General features: G+C 48.2%; 1 protein-coding gene across 1 annotated transcript in view; it reads right to left on the reverse strand.

Moving 5' to 3' along the window:
- PLPP4 (phospholipid phosphatase 4) overlaps positions 1-22505 on the reverse strand; it is a 132391-nt gene that overhangs the window by 71151 nt on the left and 38735 nt on the right. The window contains exon 2 of the mRNA XM_060098357.1: positions 15189-15297. Coding sequence (XP_059954340.1) covers positions 15189-15297 — 109 coding nt within the window. The remainder of the gene's footprint in view (positions 1-15188; positions 15298-22505) is intronic.

A 22505-nucleotide genomic window follows, 5' to 3' on the forward strand; every position in this document is an offset into this window, starting at 1 on the left:
AAGATTACACTACTGCCCAAGGTCACACACAACCAGTAAGTGGCAAAGACAAGCTCTGAACCCCAGCAATTGGATTCTTGTACCTACACAGCTCACCCCATGCTTGTCCACCTCACTCAAGTGTGGATTCTCACACAGATGTGTGATGGTGAATTACTTCACATTAATTCAACTAACCTTTGCCAAATGTCTGCCGTGGACAAGGTCTTGCTAGCACTGTAAACACAATCCCCCTTTTCTGTACGTACTGGGTTACAGTTCACCCAGACTGACTCACTGGTCCTCCAGCTCTGGGATCTGGGCCCAATAACAATCTATCGGTATCTGTAACATATCAATTATCAGTAATCTATCAGAACTGCTGGCTTACAGTCTCTCCCCATGTGGCTAGTGTTTCTCCAAGTGTGGCTATTCACCTACTGAACCAGAACCTCAGAACGGACACGGCCTGGGAATCGGCATTTTATCAGGCCCCACAGCAACTCTAAGCCTGGAAAGTTGCAAGGACACTGTGGCCCCAAGCCATGCACTGCCCAATCTGTAACCCTCTTCTGCCTCCTCGATGCCTGGCCAGCACCATGCACCAAGTATTTACATGATCACTGATACTGAGGTTCCAAGAGGGGAACCAACCTGTCCAAGGCCAACAGCTAGTCAGGGCCAAGGTCAGGTCCTGAATTCGGGCCTTTTGACAGTTCGTCTCTACAGAGATTAGCTCCCTGCCAGAGCGGCTGAGGGAGGAGGCAAGATAAATGGAGAAGAGAAATCACTTCCCAGGGGAGTAAGAGAAATGTGCCATAAGCCAAAGCTCAAATGCCAATCCATATTTCTTATTCCAAAGAGACCGATAAAGAAGAAAGCTTATTTATTTTTTGGAGGCCAAAACTGGCAAGTGAGTGGGTGTCCGGTGAGGCCCTGGAACATCAGTGGATGGACCAGAGATGCCAGCAGTGAGTGGGCTTTGGTCCACGAGAAAGTATAGTCAGTGGATACTGCTTTACTATTGATGCCCTGCTCTCTGAAATACTGAGTTCGTAATTCAAAGGAGAGGAAAGATCTGTGTTGAGGACAGAAATCTCAGAAGGACAATAACTTAAGGGAAAACCAGAAGAGCTCAAATGTGTCCCATCCAGTGTTCTGTGGCCAAGGCTCCTACGTAGACAACCTTGAGAATCAAAGTCACTATTTGTTTCTTTTTTGGAACTTACCTTCCCACTATTAATTTAATAGTGTTTGTGCAGACTCCATTCAAAGCAAGAGCCAAGGACACGGCTACAAAACAAAACCAACAGACAGAAAAATAACCAGCAGGCTCGCAAATCAAAACCATCATCATCATCGTTATCATCATCATCACCATCACCTCTGTTCCATCATACTACTATTTAATTTATGACCATAGAAATATAAGCGAATACTCTAAAAAAGGGAGGCAAGTTTGAGCAGCTAAAGGAAAATGTAATTAGAACAGGACTCTGGAGAGTGACTCAAAAAATTCCAAGCCCCTGTGACATGAAATTGATCTCCCCTCCTTGAATGAAATTTTCAATATCACCGAGAAGCCCATCTATCATGTTCTGGCCTGACAGGAACAGATTTAATAGGACAGCACATAGAATCCCTTTTACTGGTAGCAAGAAACATAACTTTTTTATTTCCTTCTGGCAATCTTCGCAGACACAATTCTAATCAGAGCAGCTGCTGGAATCCTACTGCAAGTAGGACGTGCCCACTCAGCCGTCACCTCCTTGTTGACCCGTCTCCTGCTGACGGCTGTCCACTTGTTATCAAACAAATCACCGTTTCTGAGAAGGTGAAGTGTCCCCAAAACCTCGTTCGCTTTTGAAAAGATTTGCCCAGGTGGTGCTTCCTGCCACCTGAAACAGTAGGCACTTCTGGATTACATCCTTTAAAAATAGACAGCACGGGGACTTTCTCCCAGCAGCTTGGAAGGACTTTGCTGGATGAAGCACAGATCGTCCAAAGGGTGCAGATGAAATGAGTCATGGAGCTTTCCCTGCAAGGACCCTGCACCTCTCTCCTGTGTTTATCAAGACTGCACAAAAGGCAAGTCAATGCGATGGAAGGCCAAATGCTTTGCATAAGCAATAAAAACCTATTGATGCCCCGTTCCATTGCTTTGTTGAGTAATAAAGCATATGAGTTACGATTTCCCTTTGGCAAGTATTAACTGTTCGATACTAGCTGAGATTTACGTAAGAAAATAGCAGTGGAGGACCATTATCGGAAAGGAGCTGCCTGGAGCAATTCATGGTCATCAAGGGAGACAAATGTGTTATTCTACAAACAGAAAGTACCGTGAACAGTCAACAGTCACCAAGGGCACAGGCCGCTGAGGTGGAGACAGAACCCACCTGCTTTTAACAAGTCATGGGAGGCAAAGAGAACGGGAGGGACCAGTTCAAATGAACACCTTTGTCAAAGGGAAACTAATCCCCTAAGTGCGGGATGGGCAGCACTACCATACCTGACTGTGGCAGCAAAGGAGGGATGGGCCACCGGGGTGGAGAGCAGAGCATGAGTCAGCAGCGCGGCACCACCTTGAAAATACCGAGCAGGCAACTGGGGCATATAAACTGGAAGCAAGAGTGGGGGGACTTGGAGAGATATGAGTACATTCTGCACGCACAGATCCCTCCTTCCTAAAACGCGGGCTTCCCTTCTTTCTCACAAGCTCAGAGCACTGCTGAGAGGTCTCCTTTGCAGAGAGGAGGGAAAATTCCCTGGGCCATCTTCACTGCAAAATTCTCCCAGAGCCACGACAATTAACAGGCTGTGAAATAGCCCTGAGATGACAGAGGTCTTTTCTTGTCAGGGCTAGTCCAGCGGGCTCACTGTTGTGTTTTCCCAGAGGGGCCAGACTCTCTCGTATCCTGGTCCTAGCACGGCCTCTGCACAGAGAAGGTCTCTGGGATGAAGCATCACTAGCTGATCTCCCAGTGCCCTTGGGGAACTTCAGAGACTGCTACATCAATCCAGAAACACCATACACGTCCTCAACCTCTGCACCGGCTGGGTTTACTGGAGCACAGAGCAGGTCTCTGAAAAGCTTCAAGTAGCTGAGCTAGAAAATGTGTGGATGTGATATAAGCACCAACAGCTGGCAGCTTCACTCTCTGATCCAAAAGCCTGAAGGAGACAGAAGAGAGTGGGGATCTGGAGCGACAATATTTAGGGTGGAAGTCATTGCAGCCCTCCGGAAGTAAAATGAACTGATTATTATGTTCATCTGAATAGCACAACCCCCAGGGGGACCAAGGTAGGGGATCTCTCACTGATACCAGAGGGAAGGCTGGGCTGAGATTAGATGCGTGACAGGCTGGCCAAGCAGGAAATGAATGGCGCCAGTCATGGGGGCAGGGGGTGGCTTGTTGATTAACAATAACCCAGGGGGTCTGGTTCCTAAGGGCTGTGTTTACAGCATCCCACAGCACTGCGGGCTTGAGAGAAGAGTCAGAAAGACAAGCCAGACTGTGTCTGATAAAGAAATTCAAAGCAGTGTGTCATGTGAGTTGGCCTGCAAGGGGCTTATATGGAGGGCACTCCTGCTTATAAGCACCCCAGAGGATTAAGAGGGGCTTTTGTTGCTGTTACTTTTGTTGCTGGGAATTCAGCACCACGGTCCTTCCAAAACAGGGTTCTTGGGCTTCCCTGGTGGTGCAGTGGTTGAGAGTCTGCCTGCCGATGCACGGGACACGGGTTCGTGCCCCGGTCTGGGAAGATCCCACATGCCGTGGAGTGGCTGGGCCCGTGAGCCATGGCCGATGGGCCTGTGCGTCCGGAGCCTGTCCTCTGCAATGGGAGAGGCCACGGCAGTGAGAGGCCTGCGTACCGCAAAAAAAAAAAAAAAAACCCAAAAAACAAAAAAGAAAAACCAGGGTTCTCCGTTTTACAGACCTGGCTGTTCTGCAGCCAAATCCCTTAGAGCCCGATGCTGGGTGGGGCAGGCCTCACTTGTCCAAGAGCAGATGCACAAAGGGGGCTGCTGTGGACAGGCAGATCAGGGGAGCTCTGGGGGTTCGGGTCTGCTGAAGATGCCTGGGTAAAGAAGGGACCTCAGCACTAAACCACCCTCACTGCGAAAGTCCTGCATCCCAGGTAACGGTGGAAAAGCTACACCTAGTTTTCTGTCCTTGGTTTTTAAAGATCACTCTCCCCACCCCCTACTTCCAAGGCTTCCTAAAAGCAGCAATTTAAAACAAACTGTGTACAATGGGAGGTTCTTCATCATTTTTACAAGGCAGGCGCTCATTTATCTAGGCAAACAGAACATCCAATGACTCCGCCTTCTCTGCTAACATATAGGAGGCCGGGTATGGGGTGCAATTTTGAGATGTCATCCTAAGGGAGATTTAGCTGAGAATGAAAGGTCTAGGGAAAATAACTGTAGGCTACTCACTGCCATAACAACAGCCCAGCTCCAAAAGCGGGCAGTAAATTATAACCATAACCATGAAAGACAGTTCCTACCCACAGTCACATATCTCGGGACTCCGTGTCAAGGGAGCGACTAGAATAACAAGTGAAGCAGAGGGATTTCCAGGTCAACTGAGAGGCCTCCTAAAGGGACATGTGGGGGACCGCAGTGCTATCTGTCCAGATGCTCGAGCCACATGTGGGAGGGCACCTACGCCCTTCCTGGAAAACCTGACCTTTCCAGCACCTCAGCTGAGGAGACAGAGACCATGTGACGACCAAAGCTTCAAACCGCAGTTAAGCAGCCGGGGGTACACACCTGACTTCAGGGAAGGCATCCACAGGCTGGCCAGAGACTCGGGACTTTTGTGTCCAGGCTTGAGAAACGAGTCGAGCCAGAGTCTCCACCTGGGAAGTCTAGACCACGAGATGCAGTGAAACCTCGAGGTGGCACTGGAGATGAATGGTCACACAGGTGTGGGTTAGGGGCACCCATCATTGCAAGCCCAAACCTCACACAGACCAGAGGTGCAGGCAGCAGAAACGCCATCCAGACAGGAGACTGGGGCAGGGAGGGAGAGGAGAGGAAGGGCACATCGCAGAGAGGAGGGGCCGTGAGGTGGCAGGGGCGCCTCTACCCCTTGTGGCCTGGATACCTGCTCCGTCCCCACGAGGCTCCTCCGTCCTTCTTTTCCCTATTCTTGGATGTCTGTGAGATCGCTTGTTATAGCCCTGTAACCGAACCTCTAATTTATTTGATGTAATTTCAGAGGAATTCTGTTCTTCTCAACGAGCCAGAGCCTAACCAAAGCCTGATGATGTAAGAATGTTCCCTGTCCCTTTACTGCTCTGCATTCCCTAGATCTCACCCTCACCCTCCTTCCCTTACAAAGAACAAGGGAGACCATGTTTCGTTACATTTTCATTTCCTTAAAGCTCAGTAATTAACAAACATAACCTTAACTTAAGAATCTCATAGTTCCAGATTTACTACCTAACTGAATGGTGAGCCTATACAACACACTGACAAACACAACGTGTGTGACGGATTGGGTAAATTTAACGTGTCATGTCAAAAAATAAACCTAATTCAGTTTTCCTAACCATCAAAAAGCTAAAAACCTGGCCTCCAGGTAGTTTATTTTGGTTGCTAAACAAGCCAAATAGTTTTGCTTTCTCTTAGTGCTGTCATTTACTCAGTCTTTTGATTAATATGCAGATCAGAAAAAACATGGGTTTAACCCTAAAAATGTCAGACTCATGTCACATGCAGATATGGCTCAGCTTGGGGAGAACTGATAACAATGGTGTTATAATCAATGGCAAAGATTGGAGCATTCTTTACATAATAACAGTTGATTAACTGCCAAAATGTCCCCAAACTGAAGATGAGTTATGGAGTTTGTTTCCAATTTATATTATATTTTACATCTGCTTTTGCACATTTTTGCCTCTAGCCAATGGTGTTTGGTCAAGGAGTCTGTGGTTGATTTTTGAATTGCCCTTAACTATGGGCTATATTAGCCACAAATGTGGGGTTGGACAGTCAGTGGTGACAAAGTTTCAGATTCACTTTCCCTTACAGCCAAGAGCTGCCCTTCTGGTGTGCCGGGGAAGCACAGAGCTCTGATGGGGAGTCTGACACTCACTTTCAGCACAAGGGGCATCGGCAATGGGCTGGCCCTGAAGATAAGGCACTTACCACCCGTGCACTGGTTCTTCTTAGGGGTAAAAGTTTACCTTGTCTTGTGTTTCCAAACTTAATTTGACGAAGAGAAAAATCAGCTGGGTGCAACTGAGACTTTCAAAATCTAGCGACCTCAATAATTAAGTTCAGCCCCATCCCTTAAAGCAGGAACTGTGAATACTCTACCTAGGATGGCTTCCTTAATTTCAGTCTTGTCTGTTCGCCGGATAATTTTCACCACACAAATAACAGCCAGAGGTGTGAGGAAAGAAATTGCCTGGAAGAAACAACAAAGAATCCCCTATGAGGACAGCAGTTTGCTATCAGAGGGCTGACTGATAACCAGTTCCAGTTAGCTTCGTTTAGACTCACTAGTTGAATGATCTTACTGAACTCCTGACCTCAAACAAAGAAGGATTTATATCTATACTTAGAGACTCACAGACTTGAAAAATCAGAGGTCTGATTATGGGTTATAACTGATTTGTAATTGCTGGGAGGCACGTTTCAAGTGGTGGCTTTTTAAACAGAAAAGAACAGTCCATAATTATAACGACCCATCTTTGCCAGTAACCCTCCTCCCGTCCTCCCCTGCAGAGGCGCGGAAGAACCCTTGGCCTCCCAACCTCAGCACTCTGGCAACATGGGAGCACATGGGACTTGCTTAGAGTCGATTGATTCGTTCCCCTTTGGTGTTCTTTTGTCGAATATTCATTTCTTTGCAAAGCAGAGGTTAGTCCTTTTCCGTGAAGTCTCTCCTCTTCCCTTCCTCCATCCCCTTTCTTCCCCTGGACCAAAGCACTTGGGAGTGCAGTAAGTGCTTAATGAACCAAGCTGGTGGGATTCAGACGCAAGCGACACACTACTGAACCTTCTACGAGGCAGGAACTATGTTTGGGTACCGTCAGGTACTGGAGTCTCTTAAATCCTCACGCTGGCTTCGTGACAATTCTTTGCCAGGCTTGGGGACTACATGATGTGCCCAAGGACACACAGTTGGTGAGTAGCAAGGCCAAGCTTTGGAGGTCAGGTTTTCTGCCTCTCAAGTCTAATCTTTACTCAGCATTGTATAATTAGTACATTGTTTTCAACATTCCAACAATCAAGAAAAAGGTATTTATGTTATTTCCTTATGATTATAACGTCTCAGGATAACAATCAAAAGGGGTTCAATATCTCGCAAATCTACAATCGGGTCACAGATGGTGGTGGGAGCGGTGAGGTGTGTCACTATTAGCCAACAGCGTTCCCACTTTGGGAAATCTCCACCTGGGCTCTAATCGGTGTCACTTTTTGGAGAGGGGCTTTCTAACAGGACTAAGGCATGGCTAGAAGATACTCTCCTTTTTTAAAAAACAGGATTCATCCAAATGCACACAGTCTTTCAAAATAATTTCGGATGCCCTGCACACTTGCTACAGCCAGACTGCCAGAGCTCAGAGCGTCTTGGGGACTCCTCTTTGGAAGCTGTCTTCAGAGACAGTTCCTGAGACAGGAAAACGCTTCTCCTTACTGACTGGTCTCTCTCTGACCACAAATGGTTAGTAACCAGCTTGATGAGCCTCCTTATCGGCAGTGGCCCTGAATGACTTGGCTATTAAAACGCCACATCAGTAAGTCCTATCACCACGGAGGGTATTCAGAAGACTGTGACACGGTCTAAGGGCAGCTGTACAAGAGAAGATTCAGAACCGAAGCAGAGGATTTCCCCAGGGGCGACTCAAAAAGGCAACACTTGCTTGTGAGTTAAGAGTTCCAGCAAGTCTGTGAGTTTCCACGCGTGCCTGGGTGGCTCTCACACCTGCATACCTGCTGGGCTTGTCACAAGGCTGCGTCCCTCAAACACTCATACAGGTCTGGGAATCTACACTGTGTAACAAGCATCTCAAACGATGCTGGGGACTGAGAAACACCGCATCAGTTTTGACTCACACATTCAGTGTTTAGAGAGCAATGGCTGAAGCCCCTCCTTAGGTTAAGTCCAAAGTTACGGTCGAGGTCAAAGATGTCCTGAGCTTTCGGTTTCCTCTCACTTTGGGCACCAGAGACCAGCTACCACCCCCAAACAGGAGAAAGCAGCTCACTGAACAGTGAACAGTGCTGCAATGACCCCCCCGACAGTCAAACCATAAATATGAGAATGGAGAACTGAAGAAAATACTGTAGGACAATCCCAGCTGGCACAGTCTGAGGTTATTAGACAGAAATGGAACCGCAGAGAAAATATGAATCGGGAAGACTTTCCCTCCAAGGCTCCAGAGGCTGCCTCCAGGAGATGATCCCGAGCAGGACTGTGGTGACCAAACAGGAGATGGGGCACCGTGTGGGAGACCGCAGCTCCAAGCCCGGGAGTCGGAGCTGGGGAAGGCATCAGAGCTGCCCGGTGGCTCCAAGCTCACAGCTTCAAGGCCAAGGGGGTCCCTCTTAGCACTGCTCGCTGCCTCAGCTCTCCGGCTCTTAATTACATCCCCAACCAGACAGCACTTTAACTCTCCTGCGTAGATGCACGTTGGTCTGTCTTCTACAACCAAGGACAAACTGCTTCCTGGGCCAAGGCTAAGCACCAGGAGGGCCCAGGGCTTCCCATCTCACGAGCTTCGCAGGTGAGGAATAGCAGCCATCAGGCTAGGGTCCCAGCCCCCGCCCAGGTGGCCGCAACAGAAATGTCTGCATGTGACTGTCAGGGGTCTTTCTCTGCTCCTCTCATACTACCAACATCTGGGTTCTGGTCTCACTCCTTCTTCCTGGAAACGTATCTGCCGTATCCTTGGGCCAGCGCAGTCCTCAGATCAGGACAGAGACTTACTTACATTTACCACCTGCTGCCCCCAACTTTTTGTAACTCTCTTTCAACCAGAAGTTGGAATTAAGAGATGAGCCCCAGAAGCCAACACGTTAGGAAAACAACTTCCTCCGGGGCAAAAGCACCTCTGAACCGAGTGAAAGAATGAAGAAAAAAGAAGCACCCCACTTTCACTCAGCAAACCGGACTGAGTTAAACCGATGCCCACCCCTTCCACGTTCTGACAAACGCCTTTAGAAGGCACCGTTCTGCTGCCCAAGCCCATGGAGGAGATGAAGACGGACACAGAGACACAGGGGTGGGAGTGGTTACTTCTACCTCCCAACAGGTGTGGAGATGGAGGACAGAAAGGGACAGGCAAAATTTCCCCTGGGATTGCTTCCCTTAGATTAACGTTTCCATGGCTTAAAAAAAGTTGGAAAATCCTGGGAATGGCCCAGTGGGAAGACAGTGAATCATCTGTGCTTATTAAATGGGACCTGAGAGAGACCAGGACAATGAACTCCAGCCACTCACTGCTTCAGGATGCAGGGAACATACTGAGCCTTCTCTGTGCTTGAGTTTTCCCCACTAGTTATGAGAAAAGGGCTGCTCTTCTGAAAACTCTCTAATGACATGGTCTGTTACAGGCACTTCGTGTAAATTAACTCATTCAATCCTCACAGCGACCCTATGAAGCAGGCTCCTTACTTAATGGATGGAAAACTAAGGCACAGAGAGGTTAAATAACCTGCTAAAAGTCACACAGCTAATAAGTGGTCAAGTGGGAATTTGCACTCCGTCTGTTTAAATCAAGCTCTGTGCTTCTAACCCGTGCTGTAGCAGTTCTCACCTCAAAAGCAAGAAGCATTAATAAAACATGGTAAACACCTTTACTCTGGCGTTGAGGAAGGAAAGAATGGGGCGTGTTTCCAGGAACATGGATGAGTCACAGAAGTGTTCGTGGCAGCTGTCATGGATTAAGCACCTACTACATATTCGGGCCTTTCCTCACATTGTCTAATCCTCTAGCTACTCCGTTGGGGGAAACATCCTCCTTGTACAGAAAACAAAACTGGAACTCAGGGAGATAAGGGAACACACAAATGCACGCAGCTACTGGGACCCTGACGCTTCAATCTGGGCTGCCGTGCTACCTGGGTTGGAGTCCTGAATCAGAGTGATCAGCTTAGCCCAACAGCCTCATGTTACAGATGGGGAAACTGAGCGTGAGATCGTCTTGTATCAGAGAACATCTTGTCAACTGCTAATTAAATGTGCTACAGAGCAGCCACATAGCAAGAGAACATATAAAAGTCATTAAGCAGAGCCTGGGATATGGCTGGGTTTGCATGATGCGCTTCCACCGGCAAGGAAGCCAGAGCTCTGTGGAGCAAACTGAATGTGGGGAACAGACTCAGATCTAGTAGAACCAGGCTCATGCCCCAGCTCTGATATTTTCAGCTCTGCGACCTTGAGTATGTCACTTAACCTATTCACCTTTGAGTCTCAGTCTCAGTGTCCTCATCTGTCAAATGGGTATAGTGATGATATACATAGCAAAGCATGGTTGCAAGGATTTAAATTCACTGAGTAGTTGTTGAATGCTTCTTATAGATCACACCCTAAGTGAAGTGTTGTAAGTCTATCACTCTATTTGAAGCTCTCAACACCGTGGGGAGGAAGGAAAGTGTTGTTAAAGCCCCCTTTTACAGATAAGGAAACTGAGGCGCTGAGAGCGGAGGTGATTTTCCCAATTCACGAAGCTAGTAATTAGCAAAGCTGGGAGTGGACCGAGGCCATCCACTCTAGAGCCCCTGCCAACTGCTCACCCATGAGGCCCAGCAGAGAGTTAGTATCCAGGAAATTCTGATTGTTGTTCCCAGGGAAACCTGTAAACAGATGACCAATGCCAGGATCCTGTGACCAGACATATGGGAATAGAGCGCTTTAAGCTCCAGCCCATCTGTGCAGGGAGGTCAGGCGCAGGGCAGAGCCCTATTAGCCCAGGCGCCTTGCCTGTGCCCTACAGGACCAGTGTCTCCAGCAAGGGCCCTGCCTTGTGCATCCACCAATGAAACCAACGCGGGAAGTGCCGTCCGTCCCGGCCATTGTTACACGTAGACAGTGGGTAAACCTGGGCACAGATACAAGGCACTGTGTGGCCAGCATGTGTCTGGGAATCTGCCAAGCATGGAGCAGTGTGTGTGCAGGGAAGGGCATGAATATGCCAAGCACTTTTTACCACTGAAGCCAGGGCACCTGATGTTAGGGTGCTAGCCAGAGAAGAGCCTGTCCCTGGGGTTCATGCAGATCAGACAAAACTGTGGGCCCAAAGTGCCCTAATTCCCAGCATCTGACAGAAAGGTGTGCTGCGTGGTGCTTCTAACAACTCAGGACGAGCAGACACGTGGGAAAGGCCCTGCTGTGGGCAAACAATTATAGCCCGTCACAAAGCTGAGAGTGAAGACTTTTCAAAGGTGTCTAAAAATTAAACTATCACAAGCCAGCTTTGTCTCCTTTCCTTCCCTTCTCCCCCCAAATTGACTTTATTTCCATTTTCCTTAGAAGCATCCTATTCCAGAATAGAAACCCCTATTATCAAATCAAGACAATCTCAATAATATTCTACAGAAGTACATCTTCTGGACATATCAGTATCATGGCCAGAGCAAAACGAGGGGCAAAGGACAGGTCGTGGGTACATTTTTTTTAAGCCAAGGAAAGAAATTGGGAAACACTCACCATTCCTTCGGTTCCCTACCTGAGTCCTGCCTGTCCTTCAAGGGCTTTCCCGTGATGCTGAACCATCTGACTCATGTTCATGTCTGTGTCCCCACTAGACTAGAAACCACACCTTATTCAGCTTCGCGCCTCCACTACCCGCCGCTGGGCTTGGCTCAAGGAAGGTGCTTCGTAACTTTCTGCTGAATGAGCTACTAATTAACTTACCTGAAGCTGTCCACAGTCTGCCTGTATCCCTGCCACCCTCGGCCCCGTGCAGCACACAGCACTCCAAGCAAATGCCTATTCGTGGGGCCCATGCGGCCCTGGCTCCGCTGTGTCTGTGCCTTTACACCTGCTCTTCTCTGAGTGACACACTGCACTCACCACCTGTCCAACTCACCTGAGCCCCCAAGCAGGCAGCACAGGCGAGTGGCTCCAAGGCCGTCTGCGCTCTGACTGCCGGCATCCAGATCCTGGTCCAGCCACTGATGGCTGTAAACCTTGGATAAGCTGTTTAACCTCAGGACAGTTTCATTTTCTCCACTGAAATGATGGGATAACAAAAGTGCCAACCTCAAAGGATTCTGAGAGAACTCACTAAGATGCTGTTTGTAAAATGATGAGCGCAGTGCCCGCATGCAAAAGATGTTGCCTGTTGTTGTGACTACGTGATGATGATGACGATGATGAGGAGGATAATGATGAGGATGATGATGAGCATCCCTAAAAGTTTACCTGAGCCTCTCCTCTGGCTCTTTCCAGATTCCACTTTGCTTTAGAGTACCGTGTCCCCCAGGAGCCTGCAGGGGTCAAATCTGATTTGACTTCCCATCACCTGCAGTTCCTATGGCTTTTCTCACCCACATCCAGCTCCTGGAAGCGTTCTCCGGACACACAAAGACACGACTACTACAGACAACAAAGACAGTACTGAACAGCAACATCCAACACCAAGGGAGTCTTCCTACACCAAAAAGTAGGCTTTCAAAGATGATCTGATAACCTCCACGTGTTCAGAAAGGAAGCATGACCTCTTCTGAATAAGGGAGCAGCTGGTGGTTGGGAACAGCCAGGAAATGTTAAGTCAAGACTCAGTGTGTGAGAAAAGAGTTCTCAGCCTGCCTCTCTGGTCCACAGGAGCTCAGAGTCAACAAGGGAAACAAGCTCCTGGAATCAAACGGTCCAACCACACCCAAGTTTCATGTTGACGGATATAGTCACCTCAGCTGATGGTGCCAAGGACAGAGGAAATGCCAGCCAGGGGCTTCTTGGTGATGTCATTACTCCTCACTTAATTCCCTAACATTCTGATATTATTTTTGTGACATTTGAACAAGTAGCTCCTTTAAAACACACACACACGCACGCACGCGCACGCGCGCAAATAGGCACAACTCCAGAGACACTGATTTCCCAAATAAAGAAACATCTGGGTTATAGCAGCTGCCTTTAAAAAACACTTTGGTTATTAGACAGTTAGCAAGTTTGCCTTTATATTAAAACATCCTAAACAGAAGCAGAGGAGATCCCAGGATTCTGTTTATGCATTAAATAATGAAATTTGAGCTTTCTAAGGAAACCAAGCTATTTTTTGAAAACAGTGAAAATATGTTCTATTACAAATTCTTCTATAAACATCAGAAGGGTTAAAAGGATCAAAAGCAGACAAGTGATGTCTTGTATTAAACTGTTAATAAAACCCAGGAGAACAAACCTAATTTATGTGGTGACAAAGCGTTTTTCATCTTGCGTTACACATATTCTCAATGTATGTACTGCTTTCCTTGTGTTATTATGGAATCGTACTAAGTCTTGTGACCAAATGAATGAAATTCATCAACTACTATTAACAAAACAAAAGGTTGAACTTATTTCATTAGGAGACGAGAGGGTATGAATCAGTGTCTGTGGCTGAATACCCCTCTCTTCTCCGAGAACCACAGCACTGAAGAACTCCTTTACTGCCTCCTTCCCTTCACTGCCAGCATGCAAATGTGCTCCATCCTACTTGTGTCTGCAGCCAGAATATTTGTGGCGTTTTTATCTAGACTTCAAAACAATCCATTGTTCACAAATCTAGGACACAGCCACAAATTTCTCACAATATCCCAAATGAACATTCACTCCAAATTGGGTTTTACAGTACACGAAATGTGAAATCTTTGAAAACGTAAACAAGTGATCAACAGAAGCTTCTCCTATTAAAACCCTGGAGTAAACTAGTTAGACACACACTAGTTACTTTCTTTCTAGGATTTATGGAAGATTTGAGTTAGAGCAGAAGTGGAAAAAAATCTGATTTTAATACTCAAGTGTAAGGTAATACCCTACTCACAAGCACCCTACATTTTTCAATTTCCCCGATCTTTACAAAAATCCAGTTTATTTTCCAGCAGAAAAGTAATTATGAAAAAGCAATTAAAATAATACTGTGATACTCATGCAGTGTTCTGGGCACTTTGGGATGTCTGCAGACACAAAGATCTTTCCAATCATCACCGATGAACAAGATTTCCTCCACAAAATCAGAGGGATTTCTTTCAAAATGCAAAAATATTCCTCATGTTCTCTATAAAAGCTCTGGAACAGTCATTTAAGTTCCCAGAGGCAAGACACACAATGGCTGCTCAATAGGAATAAGCTTCAAGCTACAAGGTTGCCCATCCAGAAGCTGCATTATTGTTCTGTAACAAGAGGGAGCTTCAATATTTCCTCTGCTACAGAAAGGCCTGAAGGTAATTCTCCAGAAGCCAGTGAGCTCCAGCAAGGAGTCCTGAACACTCGGCTCCTGATTGCAGGGCAGCCTCCTGGCTGCGAGCAGGGCTCAGAGCTGGCTGCTCGGATGTGAGTCGTGGCTCTGCTGCTCTCTAGCTTGTGTGGCTTTGGGCAAGTTCCCTCATCTCTCTGGGATGCAGGTCTGCACCTGCAAAATTCGGGCAACAATGACATCTTCTTCACGGGGATACTGGGTGGTACTAAATTAGATAATCCTTTCCGAAGCTCTCGGCCAAGGGCCCGGCACATAGTAGAGGAAGTGTAAGAGGCTGTAATCGACAGGGGGCAGGGCCAAGCGGTAAAAATGTCCCCATATATCCACCAGCTATGTGGATGCTTTTGCCCATTTATCCTAGGACCAGAGATGCTGTCAGGGGTGAATTACACATAGTGGTCTCATCACTGGTCAACTGACCAGCAAAACCCAGAAAAGCGGTTACCTGAGTACAGCTAAATTGAGGTTTTTTAAAAAACAGATGGAGCAGGAAACTCTGTTCACTAGTTTCTCATCTTATTTTACTCTAAGTAGTTGGAAACAACTCGGGTTTAGCTCAGGTAAGCAGGGCCCTTCTTTTCCAAAGCGTCGGGCAATTGCTTCTCACATGACCAAGCGGCGACCATCCTGATCTGGAACTGAATTTTAATTTGATGGGCAGCTCGCCTCTTTTGTTTTTCAGGCTGCTTGCCATCATCAGCAGGGGTTGGAAATGCAGAAATGAAAACCCATTTGGTTCATACTTGGGAGAGTGGTCAAATCAGCCATGAAATCATGGTACTTACAAACATGAGGCGGGTAGGTATGTTGTCTGACTGCACCAAAGGATTTTTATAGAGCCAGATCTCCTCCGGCTGGATGACTCTCTGGAATGGATCCAAAAACTCCGTAAAACTGAAACGAAACAAAGAAAGAGGCGTGAGGGCTGAGCACTGGAGAAGGTGGCTGCTGCACACGCTCAGGTGGATGATCTGGCCTCTGGGGGAGCCGGGGGGAGGACAGGCTGCCCGGCTGATGGTTCTCGGCCAGTTCCAACTGGGGAAAGATGGAGGTAGTTACCAAGACTGTAGAATCTTCTGTCGCCACCTGCCAGCTAGGACTAATTGTCGGCATGAGAGAACGGCTGTGAGGCTGACATACAAAGACTCTAGAAACTTGGGGATCCAAAGTGAACTGGGAGTTGAAGTCCAGAATGGTGGCTCAGACTGGGGCAAGGCAAGGCCAGCAGCACAGTTTCTGGGAACGAAATGGACTTGAGTTGGAACAAAGGTGAGGGAGCAGCAGGCAGGACTAGAGAAAGAACCGGTGGTGTTCCTCCCTCCACGTTACCCCAGAGGGCACCCCGCCACCATCACCACCGCCAGGAGGCAGACTGAGCTTCAAGAGAAGACAGAAGGTAGAGACAGGAGAGAAACACAGAGGAGAGGAAAGAAGGAAGGGAGAGGGGGATGCGGTGCATTCTGGGGCTGCTACCAGGAAACCAGACGGCTCTAAACATCCTCCTCCTCATCTCGTCACCTCCCGACCCCTCAAACATCCTGGGAGCCCAAAACACCCAGGTGGATGAAAAGAACTACCACCAAGAGAAAACCTGGGGGGAAGAACAGACAGAGACTGCAGGTTTGCTTTGTCAGCTCTTGGCCATCAGGCCGCCTCCCAGCTCTCCAGCTCAGCTCTTCACCTGGTGAATTCAGTTCAGAATGGCTTGAGATGTGGCCGGAGAGAGGACAGGGGCCAGGTGACTCAGGGCTTGAGCGCCAGGCTAAGGAATTTGGCTTTTGAACCAATGATGAATTCGGCCGAGAAGTGTAGAGTGAAATTTCCCATTCCAGATAGCAGCGAAGATGGGGAACTGGAGCAGAACAGAGAAGGGAAGGCAGAGAGAGTCAGGAGGTTATGGCAGCTGTCCCACAAGAGACGGCTGCAGAGCGAAGGAACGGGCAGGACAGAATGGAAGAACGTGCACATGGGAGGTGGGGTGGTCAAAGCAGATTCCAAGGGCTCTGGCTTGGGCTTCCAGGAAAAGGGGTACCATTACCAGGATGAGGAGGACTTGGAGGTCAGCTGTCCTCTCGTCTAGGGAACCACACCCAGGTGACCAACAGTCTGGGTTTGCCCAGGACTCTCCTGGCTTTAGCACTGAAAGCCTTGTGTCCCTGGAAAAGCCCCAGTCTTAGGTAAAACCTAGTTGGTGGGTCATCTTAAAGCCATCCCAGCCCTGGGACAGAATCAGGGGTCTCACAGCCTTGGTTTCTACCCTAGACTTGGGCCTTTGTATGATCATGATTTGTTTGGATGTCCAGCTGCACTGGGAGGCTGTAGAGGCTGGGGGTCACTCCAGGGCTGTGTCCTCAGAGCCCAGCAGGATGGGACTCTCAGTGACTGCAGAATCTGATGTCTGTTCAGGACTCTGAACAGCTGCTGCAGAAAACACCCTCAGTCTGATCAGCCTCACACTGAATCCTACCATGCACCTACAAGAGACCTAAAATTCAACCTGTCTTTTGTGTCTCTCTATACATATCCCTCCCTCTTTCTCTCTCTCTCTTCCTCTCCTCCCCTCCCTCTCCCCCCCAGTGGAGGTTTTAAGTCCTAAAACTCTGTCCCTCCGTCCGTGTATTTATGTAATTTCAAGAAGAAAGCGGTGCCGGCCCCTGACTGTTTCGTTCAACACTGTGTCCAGAACATTTCTACTGCAGGATCTTACTGCAAGTGCCCTGAGATCCCGTCACTGATGTGTAAGGTAACTTCTGCTAACGGCCCTCCAAGCCTCCTCCAAAGTGAGACACGGGGGAGCAGGCCGTCTGGGCGCTGGGAAACCTGCTCTCTGCCCCAGCTCTGCCATTAAGCTGTTCTGGGCTTCAGAACAAGCCACTTCTCCTCACTGGGCCTCAGTGTCCTCACCTGCAACATGGGAGGTTGGGCTAAGCCAGAGGTGACAAATGGAGATGGGTCAGAACCACTGGAGACACCCTACCCCAGACCTACAGTCTTGGTATGGACTGGGCCTGGTATGTGGATTTTAAAACACTCCCCAGGTGACCCTGAGGGGCCCAGCACTGAATGGAATGATCCCTAAGGGTCCTGAGCCCTTCTCCTTAAGGAGAGGAGACTTAGAGATGTGGCTCTCCATGTTAACAATTCTTCCATCTGCTGCAGGACAGGCTATGGAGTCAGGTCCATCCACATTCAAACTCCAGCTCCGGCTGTGTGGCTCTTAGTGAGTTCCTGAACATCTCTGAGCCTCAGTCATCCCATCTATAAAACGGGCACACCTTAAAGTGTGGGAGTAAAAATAAAATGAAAGAATATAAAGTACCTAACAGAGCATGAACAGAAAGCAGCATTTTATCACCCTTATCATTTTACTCTTGCCTCCATCTGCAAGTTTTTTTTTTTTGTTTTGTTTTGTTTTGTTTTGTTTTGTTTTTTGCGGTATGCGGGCCTCTCACTGTTGTGGCCTCCCCCGTTGCGGAGCACAGGCTCCGGACGCGCAGGCTCCGGACGCGCAGGCTCAGCGGCCATGGCTCACGGGCCCAGCCGCTCCGCGGCATATGGGATCCTCCCAGACCGGGGCACGAACCCGTATCCCCTGCATCGGCAGGCGGACTCTCAACCACTTGCGCCACCAGGGAGGCCCCATCTGCAAGTTTTTACTAGACAGTTTCCAGGCTTTTTTGGGGGGGGTGGGGGGGTTCATTTTGTAACAACCTACTCACTGCACCCTGGTGTTTTTAAAACATTTTAAATATAACTAAGGAAAAAGAATTTTGTTTTGGAGTTGTTTTTGAGAATATACTTGTAAAAACCAAAGCTTCCAGAATACTCCAGTTACTCTGGCTGCATAGCAAATTACCCCAAAACTTAATGTCTGAAACCAAGCATTTTGTTTTGCTCATGATTTTGTGGATCAGAAAACTGAGAAGGGTCCAGCTAGGCAGAGTTCACTTAGAATCTCTCATGTGGTCACAGCAGTTAGATGTCAGCTGGGGCTGCATCACCTGAAGGCTTGACCGGGCTGGACATCAGGATGGCCTGTCACGTGGCCACCGTGGGTGCCGGCTGTTGGCCAGGAGCTCAGCTGGGGCTGCTGCCTGGAGCACCTCACATACTTCTCCAGCACCGCAGTCTCAGCATAGTCAGAATTCTTCATTCTGCTGGCTTCATCCAGATTGCAGGTTCCAAGAGGACCAGGCAGAAGCTGAATGGCTTTTCTGACCCAGCCTCCAAAATCTTGTGGCATCACTGGGTTACCTAAGGTCAGCCCAGATTCAAGAGAGGGGACCCTACTCTACCTCTTGGCAGGGGTGTAGCAAAGTCCGCATTACAGAAAAGCAGGTAAGATGAGAGATATGGCTGCAGCCACCTTCCAAATACAATCTGCCACCCACAGACTGTCATCACCGTAATGGTCCTGCAGCTCCCGCTCTCAGAGACCCCAGAGCCTTGATTCCTGTGTCCTCCCCACACAGCTGGCCGCAGGGACAGGGAGCTGGCACACCGCTGAGCACTGTCCTTCCTCACCTCCTTTGTCTCCCCAGGGACACTATCCTCATGGCCATTTTTTAAAGCCTCGTGCACCCAGCCTTTTGCACGATTCCTCACCCCACCCTGAGTGGCTGCAGCCAGAACACATCTGTCAAGCAAATTATATCCTTTGGGAGTGGCAGTACCAAGAAAGATAGATGTCCCTCCTCCAGCCACGAACCAGCCACAGGCGTCGGCTTCTGAGAATCCAGATAGTGAGGCAGCTACGCAGAGGACATGGGTCTCAAAATGCAAACAGGAGCAGAGGTGGACATGTGGTGGAATGGAAAGCTCTGGAAGGTGTGTTCCTAAGAGAGGGTGTGCCAGGCCTGGAAACATCCTTCCATGAGCTCTTTGTAAAGTGATTTGGAAACAAGAAAATGGAAACCCCGCTTCCACACGAGGAGTTCAGGCATGGGCTCTAACTGCCTACTCGGCAGGGCTCACTACGCACTGAGGACCCCCCAGCAGCAGCATGTACGATCAGGGCTTCCCAAATGTTAATGTGCTGGGGACCACTTGGGGGTCTGGTGACTGCAGATACGGCAGGTCCAGGGACGGGGCTGAGGGCTGGCATCCCCAACAAGCTTCCCGGTGATGCTGATGCTGCTGGTCTGTGGATCAAACTTGGAGTCGCCAGAGGCCAGGGCATCAGCATAACCTAGGAGGGAGCTTGTTAAAAATGCAGAATCTTGTGCCCCAGCCAGGATCTACTGACTCAGAATCTTCATTTTTAACAAGATTGGTGTGAGCGCCACAGTTGGAGACACAGAGCTCTCGGGCAAAGCCAGTGCTTCCCAACTTCGGCCTTTTAAGAACCACGTTGGCCGGTTTTGCCTGATCCGCCCTCCACCTGTACTGTGATTTTTCTTCAGATTTTGTAAACTAAAATGAGGTTATTCTAGAAGAAACTTCATGTCACTGCTGAATTATGAAATCAGGATTCCCTCTATAAACAGCTGGTAAACGTCATAGTAAATACAATGAAAACAAAAGCATGCTCTTAAATTCTACCTTGATGCTTTTGCCTCTGGGTGGAGGCCTGCCTTCTCTGTGAGGGTCAACAAGATCTTCCGTGATGGAAGGAGAGGAGGCGGGGCTCAGGTGCCCCCTCCGTGGTGTCGAGTCAGGTGGATCACATCCACGTGTAATCTAAATCCACCTTGCAAAGCCCCTACAATCCTCTCCAGCACCACTTGTGCCATAGGAAAGGCAGAAAAAAGATGAAAAACAAAGGTGACAACTCAAAAGCACAGCAATCTGGGGCCATTCAGTAGAGAAGAAAATAGCCCCACTGGTCTTAGTAATGCCGGCAAGCATCAGCATACCCCAGGCCAGTATAATGACCCATGTCCTTGAGTTTTCAAGAAAAGGCTGAAGAAAGTGTAGCAAGTCTTTGACCACTGCGACGTGTGTAAAACCACTTTGCTTACTTTCATTTCCAATAAATTCAGTGCAGAGAAAAACATCTCAGTGCCCAGAAAGGGTCTGACAGATCCACCGATGCAGAGTTCCCCATAGTCTGAGGCTGAGAATCAAAACTGTCCTCACTGTGAATGGCACTTCTGCATCACTGCAGAGACTCATGGAAAAAAGGAGATTTGGTGTGACGATCAGTACTCCAATGACATGGCTAACTGGCCCAGTTATCCATTTTCACTCCTGATAGGCTGAAGAGCAGAGGAGACTCCTAGGACTTCGTCAGACTTGATGACCAAAAGTAAACAGAAAGGAAGAGCTCTATGTGAGAAGGAAATCTAACAGGTCAGAAAGTATCATTTATTAATTGTTCCAAAGAACAGATGCTAGTTAATGAGACCACACAGGTGTGAAAGCAGTGTTTTCTCCACTGTTACCGATAAACTCTGATTCAGCAGCCAGGGCCAGTCCAGCCTCAAAATAACTGACTTCTTCCCCCATCAAAGGCATTCACCGAATCTTAACTATTGTCAACAATACCACTGCACTTAACTGAAATTCCAAACTAAAATAAAATGTCTAAACTGTATAGGTCAACATGTTTTGAGGTGAAAAGCATGGAGTTACTACTAAAGGAAACAGATAATTTTCTTTCGTGAAAATGATAACTGTCTGAAGTCAGGTAACTTGCCGCAGGATTTTGATCCAAGACATGCTCCTTTCAATTTCTTTGCTGTTTTAATTGGACAGTTATCTTAATCTAATATTATCTTCATTTCAAAGTTGGGACAGTGTTACTCATTTTCTTCTTCGTTTTCTGATGATACAGTTAGAAGAATTTGGAAAACATACACTGAAAATTCCGACATTCTTCTGACTTGATGCCGAGCAATTCTCTCTTCAATGCATGCATAGTTTTTGCATAGCATAGATGCTTTAATCCTCCTTAGACCAGATTCCAGAACTTAAGTGAGCAGAAGGCAAGCAAAAGCAAGCAATTTTCTAAGATACAGGGAGAACCCACCAAAGTTAACTGAAATAGAAAAGAAGCAGGAGATCTGATGTTGACGTAGAGTGAAAAGCAGGCAGAAGGCTAAAGGAGAAGTAAAGCCACCGCCAAGCAGGTAAAAACATCCTGGTGTTCTCAAGTAGGCAGCCAGTTACTCCTCCTCCCCAAATCACAAACACACGGCGCTTCTGTGGTCCCCTAAACCTCACCAAGGAGAAGTGGATGCGATTCCACTGTCACGCACTGCACCATGGGAGGCTCTCCAGGCCCAGCCGGGCATCAGATAAAAACATCACTTTGCCCCTTGGAGGACCCCCAGACCAGGGCCAGCTAGGGTAGCATTTAGAGTGGTGACAGGTACACACCACGCTCACACACGCTCGCAAACACACATACACATGCACACACACATGCTCTCTCCTGGTGGCTAGTCCTGTTTGCATAGCTCACCCTGCCCTTACGCAGCCTAGGATACATGTCTCCTTATAGAGGAAGGGGCGCAGTAGGGACAGACAGTGGACTTCCATCTTTGCCTATTGCTTATTCATTCAACAAACATTTACTGAGTGCCTGTGAACTCTGGTGTATAAAACACATACAGTCCCACTCTCATGAAGATTACAGTCAAGAGTTGCTAAGTGCCACCGGATTGAGGAATGAGATGTCAAGGTCTTTAGTTACAGGTATCAGAACTCTGACTACACAGAAGCTCGCCACCCCACTCTACTTTGGGGGCCTCACTAATTAGACTCATGAGATGGGCTCCAACCTGGAACTGCCTGTGAGGACCCTGGGCCCCTAGGGATGTTCCAGGGTGTGAATCTGTTACTGTCCACCTGCTGAATGTAGCAAGGGATTCAGCCCAAATCTGGGAACCCGGAGGAATGGCCACTCTTGACATCACAGTGTCAGGAACAGCAAGTCCCTGAAATGAGCGACCACGACGCTACTGCCCCCTGTGCCTCTTCTGACTCAAAGTCAAGTTCTCAAAGCCCCAGGGTCTCCCCATTATCTAAAGGATAATGGATTCCATAGATTTGTCAATGACCTTTAACTCATGTACCTCGATAATATGCTTTTTTCAAGATAGGTTAACATTTCTGTCACATACTAGACTCAGATTTCAACATCCTTTCCCCCAACCATA

The sequence above is a fragment of the Mesoplodon densirostris genome, chromosome 1, assembly GCF_025265405.1.
Source record: "Mesoplodon densirostris isolate mMesDen1 chromosome 1, mMesDen1 primary haplotype, whole genome shotgun sequence".
NCBI classification, from domain to species: domain Eukaryota; kingdom Metazoa; phylum Chordata; class Mammalia; order Artiodactyla; family Ziphiidae; genus Mesoplodon; species Mesoplodon densirostris.